The sequence below is a fragment of the Juglans regia genome, chromosome 7, assembly GCF_001411555.2.
Source record: "Juglans regia cultivar Chandler chromosome 7, Walnut 2.0, whole genome shotgun sequence".
Taxonomy (NCBI): Eukaryota; Viridiplantae; Streptophyta; class Magnoliopsida; order Fagales; family Juglandaceae; genus Juglans; species Juglans regia.
The window spans coordinates 6,068,948-6,074,947 of record NC_049907.1 but is presented as its reverse complement, the minus strand read 5'-3'; the positions used below and the strand labels follow the sequence as shown (position 1 = coordinate 6,074,947).

General features: G+C 35.5%; 1 protein-coding gene across 1 annotated transcript; it reads left to right on the top strand.

Moving 5' to 3' along the window:
• The first annotated feature begins 2,169 nt into the window (after positions 1-2,169).
• LOC108979201 (UDP-galactose/UDP-glucose transporter 2-like) lies at positions 2,170-5,790 on the top strand. The gene is made up of 7 exons (XM_018949814.2): positions 2,170-2,636; positions 3,079-3,107; positions 3,199-3,400; positions 3,980-4,222; positions 4,317-4,418; positions 4,502-4,609; positions 5,381-5,790. Exons 1-7 carry the CDS (start codon positions 2,511-2,513, stop codon positions 5,660-5,662), a joined length of 1,092 nt encoding a protein of 363 aa, XP_018805359.1. The 5' UTR covers positions 2,170-2,510; the 3' UTR covers positions 5,663-5,790.
• The last annotated feature ends 210 nt before the right edge of the window (positions 5,791-6,000 follow it).

Below are 6,000 nucleotides of genomic sequence, written 5' to 3'. Positions count from 1 at the left end.
TTCCATCTTTGAAGAAAACTCTTATATCTTTGGACATTCTAGACTCCTTTGGTTATCAATATTCAGCTGAAGGTGCAGTCATTCGAGTCTACAAGAGCTCTTCGATGGTAATGACAGGGAAGAAAACAGATGCTCTTTATTTTCTTCTTGATGAGATAGTGATTGATGGAGCTGCATCTTCAGACATTCCAGATTCTGGTATTACTCGTTTATGGCACATGTGATTGGGCATATGGGTGAACGAGCGTGGTAATTTGTGAGTAGACGGCTTTTGCTTTGTGTGATTAGAATACAAGGAAGCTTGATTCTTTATGTTGGCATTATATTCTTGGGAAGCAATGCAAAATCAGATTTCCTGTAGTTTATTTGAGAAAAAGTCTAGGTTTATTTTTTTTTATCTTTTTAGTGACATGTTTGATAATCTTCAAACATTGGAAGACTTTGATTGAGAATCTGATAGGCAAGAAGGTAAAGCTACTTTGGACTGACATTTGGGATGGAATTTTGATATTGTCAAATACTATATAGTTGGGTCCACTTCAGAGAAATGGGGTAGCTGAACAGAACGAATCGGACTCTTTTGTGAGAGCCCATAGTATGTTTTTCGTATGCTAGGCTTGTCTAAAGATCGGATGAAGCAGTCAACACAACTTGCTATTGGGTGAACCTTTCTCCTTCCATAGCTTTTCAGTTGGTGTTTCCATTGGAAATGAGAGCATGGTTATGACAAAAAAGTGGAGTTGTTGGGAGAGCTTCACCAAAGAAGTGCATGTAGCACTTTAGATCATGCTATTGGAAAGGAGCATGATTCTAATTTTGGCATTGGCGCACACTGAGAGTAAGTCTACAATTTCATCTCATAGATAGAGGAGGCAATTTATCCACCTTGAGGATATGCTCATGCAGACAATGTCATGTATTTACTTTGGTAGAGAATGTTGGTTATTAGCCTTCCGCGCGTATTCAGAAGTCGTTGTTTAAGCAGTTTGTATAGTGGTGCATTGCTTTTGTGTCAAGAGATTGAATCTCTTCATTAGGACCAAACTTGCAATTTTGTCAAATTGTCTATGGAGATGAAGACTTTTGGGTGGAAATCGATTTTCGAGAGGTAATCGATTTTCGAGAGGTAGGCGTTGTGTGTCCCGTTTGGTAGTTGTCCAGGAGTTTTATTTTTCAATTTTAGTGGGCATCTTTGATAATTTCCTATTGAAAACGCCATTCCAGAGACTTTGCTTGACTGTGGCTTGACCCTAGCTAGAACTTGGCTCGAGCGAACTTTGGCTTGAGCGAACTTCGGCTTGAGTGAACTTCAGACAAATTGTTAGCTCGACCGTCTGCTTGAGCGAACTCTAGACATATTGTGCACTCGACAGTCAACTCGAGGGAATGACAAATTGTTCACTCGACATTCACTCAAACGAATGTTCCTAAACCCTAATCCCTATGCTATTAAGTATAAAAACACATGTTTTATAGGAAATGTACAGTGTTGCGGCCAGAATAGAGAGAAAAGAGAGCAAACTCCTTTTGTTAGATTTTGAGAACTCATTGGGTGTATTGGGGCTTTTGAGATTGATGAGTGATTTGTGATTTTTCTCTTGTACTCCATTTTTGTGATAGTGAATTCCTTAAGACCAACTCCGCCAATAGACGTAGGCTTGTTCAAGCCGAACCATGTAAATTTTGGTATTCTTCGCGTGATTGTCAAATTTTCTTTTGCTTACTTCTGCTATTATACTTCAAATTAACCACTAGATCTCCGGTTAATCCCAACAGTTATAAATTATGTCAGGTCAATATCATGTGTCTATATCTCTCACAGTAAATCATACAATTTAGGTAAAAACTCTAAAAAATCCAAATCCACCGGACTTAAATAAGATTTGAGAGGGAAAAATCTCCATCACGAGCAGGTTTTCGGATTTTATGTTTTTATTTTCTATTTTCTTTAAGAAGTTTTTCATATTTCAAATATTTTAAGACTTTTTATTCATGTTTTTTTTTTCGTTTTTAATACTTGGGGTTTTTTAATTATAATTTTAATATATGAAGTCAGATCCATCGAGAGGAGGAACCATACAAACGACCTGCACTTGATTATAGCCCACAACTTTTTTCACCCTGCGCATCGTACACAAAATCTCTCCCTTAAATTCTCTCTCAACTACAAAGTTAATACTGAGAGCAGAGTTTGAGAATGGAAACTCTCACTCTCCATATGGAAACAATTTTTGTCTATAAATCTTCCATATTGCTGATGACTTTCACGTGGTTAGTATAATCAAACGGACGCCTTTTGCCGTTTTATCAATTCTCTCCGTCTCTGTTTCTTTCTATCTTTTCAAGAGGGTCAACATGCAAATGCATCTAAAGCCGAGTTGGTATTCTTACATCCTTTAACCGAACTCTGCAACCAAAGGTTTGATTGATTTTGACCACTTTGATAGATACCCAAATCAAATACGAGGGGAAAGAGTCTGCGAGTAATTCTTAGAAACGAAAGGGAAGTGATGAAGAACGAGGAGCAAGCACGGTCTTTGTTTGGGATTTCCCTCACTGTCAGACCCAGATGGCAACAGTTCCTCATCTGCTCAGCTGGGTTCTTCTTTGGCTATCTTGTCAATGGTATCTGCGAGGTATTCTCTCTCTCTCTCTCTCTCGATATCTTTCTCCACTGTTTGGCTGTTGAGAAAACTGAGATACGGAAAAGAGAAATAAAGCGAAGTTTACTTGATTCTTTTAGTATGTGTTATCATAGTTATCTGTTTTTTCTTCGTTCTTGTACTCCACTGAACAGAGAACAATCGTTGGTTGCACCTATTTTCCGAGAATAATTTATTTGATGGACGAGTGTTGAGGTTTTTACTGCCTTGGTTTTGGTTCTTGAGAATTAAAATAGAGGGAAAGAAATCGATATGAAACTTCGACCCTATTTTTGTTTATATTGAAAGGAAACGAGTGTATCGTATTTTCTTAAATGACTTTTAAAGCGCTAGAAAACTATCCACATCTCCTTTATTCAAGAATCAAGATTCTTTTCTAAATTCTAACGTCCCTCTTATTTTCCTTATTTTTAAGGAATATGTGTACAACAGGCTCCAATTCAGGTAATTCTGGTACTGTTTGATTGATATCTTTTTATTTTTATTTTTAATTCATGATGGATTTGGATGAATTATTTAGTTTTTTTTTCCCTAGCTATGGTTGGTATTTCACATTTGTTCAAGGATTCGTCTACCTGTTTCTGCTTTATCTCCAAGGCTTCACCCCCAAGCAGATGGTGAACCCTTGGAAGACTTACGTGAAACTCTCTGCTGTACTTATGGGTTCCCATGGACTTACCAAAGGGTCTCTGGCTTTCCTTAACTACCCTGCACAACTCATGTTCAAATCCACAAAGGTATGCATTTAGTCTAATATCTGTCTGTTCTACTTGTAAATTTGATGACATTGGTTACTTATAAATGCACCCATGGCTTCACCCACTGATACAAGAAAACCTCGTTTATTTTTGCATATGAGATGAAATGAATTGATATTAAAGTTAAAAATTGAATAAAATATTATTAGAATATATTTTTTTAATATTATTTTTGTTTTAGGATTAGAAAAAGTTAAATTTTTTTATTTTATTTTGTATGAAAATTTAGAAAAATTGTAATAATTAGATAAAATGAGATTAAATGAGTTGAAAAATTTTCTGAAAACAACGAGATATTGTTTAGTTTGAGGTAATTGGCCTTAAAGTTCCAATGAGATATAAATTGAAGTATTTTGATTTACAAAAATGTTTGCTTTCTGAAATGGTTGAGGCTTTTTAGGATATCGAAACTCTTATTTGATTGCTTTTAATGAACCAGATCCCTTCTTCACAAATATTGACTACAGTCACACCATCAGCTTCGGTTGGCACTTTGAGATGAGTCTATTTCCAGGTCCTTGAATATATTTTCTCAATTCTATAATTTTGGTGTTTCAGGTTCTACCTGTCATGATAATGGGTGCATTCATACCCGGTCTCAGGCGGAAATACCCGCCTCACGAATACTTATCCGCCATACTTTTGGTTGTGGGCTTGATCCTCTTCACCTTAGCTGATGCACAAACCTCCCCAAACTTCAGTGTAATTGGTGTTATAATGGTATCGGGTGCTCTAATCATGGATTCCTTTTTGGGTAATTTGCAAGAAGCAATCTTTAACATCAATCCTGAAACCACCCAGGTGTGTGTTTAAATGTGAAAAAATAACGAAGGCATTCATGAAGAAAGTGTGACATCTACATGTAATTTGTTATTTATTTTATCTTTATCCGCAGACTGAGATGCTGTTTTGCTCAACCGTTGTTGGCTTGCCTTTTTTGATCCCACCAATGCTTGTAACAGGAGAATTATTCAAAGCTTGGGTTTCATGCTCAAATGTAACAGACGAAAATGTTTTCTTTCCCCCCTCTCAAAACTGTACTGTTCTTGTTCTAAAAGATCTTGTTGATTTTTCATGCAGCATCCATACGTTTATGGCGTGCTGGTGTTTGAAGCCATGGCCACGTTTATTGGCCAAGTTTCAGTCCTCTCTCTCATTGCCCTCTTTGGTGCTGCCACCACTGCCATGGTACGTACGTTATTCTCACAAGCTTTTTCCTTGTTCCAATATTTATATCAATTTATTTCAGAATGAGATCTTATGTGGCTCAATAAATTCCATTCCTTCTCTTGTGCCTTTAAAATCTTCCATCAATTTGTTATGCAATTACGCTCCGTTTGTATTGAAAAAACGTTTAATATCATCTCATCTCATTTTATTATTACAATTTTTTTTAAATTCTCACATAAAATATAATAAACAATTCAACTTTTTTAAATTCTAAAATAATAATAATATTAAAAAATAATATTCTAGTAATATTTTTTTCAACTTTCATCGTTCATCTAAAATCATCTCATCTCATCTCATCTTTGAATCCAATTAAATCAGTCCTCATTAGTGTCATTGGTTGTTGTGTTTTTCCTTTCTTTGAAACTTATTTATTTCAGGAACAAGTGCCCTTTCTTTCAAGGTACCCCCTTTTAGCAAACTTGACTTTTTTTTCTAGAACAAGTCACATTTTCCGTTGCTGATCTATGAAGTCACTTAAAAAATGTATGACTAAAGATTATGAAAAATATAATAAAATACTACATTGCTAGAAGTTAGCAATGTCTTACTTCAGTCCTCCGGGGCGGCAACAGGCCTCAAGACACTATAGTTTGAGTGAGTTTCACGATTAATGGATGGAAAGATGTGAATATTGCAATCGTTTAGTTTGAAGCAAGAAAACTGAAACTAGCCTAATTTAAGAAATTTTAACATAAAATTTTTGGGAAAAAAAAAAATGATTCACAGGTGACAACAGCAAGGAAGGCAGTGACATTGTTACTTTCATACATGATATTTACAAAGCCATTGACAGAGCAACATGGAACTGGGCTTCTGCTGATAGCCATGGGAATCACAATGAAGCTCTTGCCTGATAACAAACCAAACAAGATCAGGGTCTCCTCCAGTAGTACCTCTTCTGCCAGTGCCAAGAATATTGCAAAGCCTTCCAGCACTGATCATGATCATGAGATAATCGAAATAGAAAATGTAGGACAATATCATGAAGAAGAGAGGCGACTAGTCTGATCATATATTATTATTAAGAACTGTTGCAAGTTGAAACTTATATTTATTCTCCATGCTATTCCCCTTTAATCCAATATTCTTATAAGTTAATTCTGGTAATTCTACGTTGGAAATAAGACCTTAGAGCATTGGCATTTGACTCATCAAATAAGTGTCATATTCAAAATTTGATGAATTTGTATTTAAAATCACTGCAATAGATTCAGCATGATATACTAAAATATTCAACTTTGAACTATAGTACATTTAAATTCATCTCCAAATTTGAAGACTAAGGCTTCGTTTGGAAAGTAAACTCATCTCAACTCATTATTACAACTTTTTCAAATCCCAATACA

Excerpts from the sequence above, each read along its gene's own strand:
- LOC108979201 (XM_018949814.2), top strand. The coding sequence starts at position 2,511 with ATGAAGAACGAGGAGCAAGCACGGTCTTTGTTTGGGATTTCCCTCACT. Across the intron at positions 3,108-3,198 it reads TACAACAGGCTCCAATTCAG|CTATGGTTGGTATTTCACAT; the intron begins GTAATTCTGGTA and ends TTTTTTCCCTAG. Across the intron at positions 3,401-3,979 it reads TCATGTTCAAATCCACAAAG|GTTCTACCTGTCATGATAAT; the intron begins GTATGCATTTAG and ends TTGGTGTTTCAG.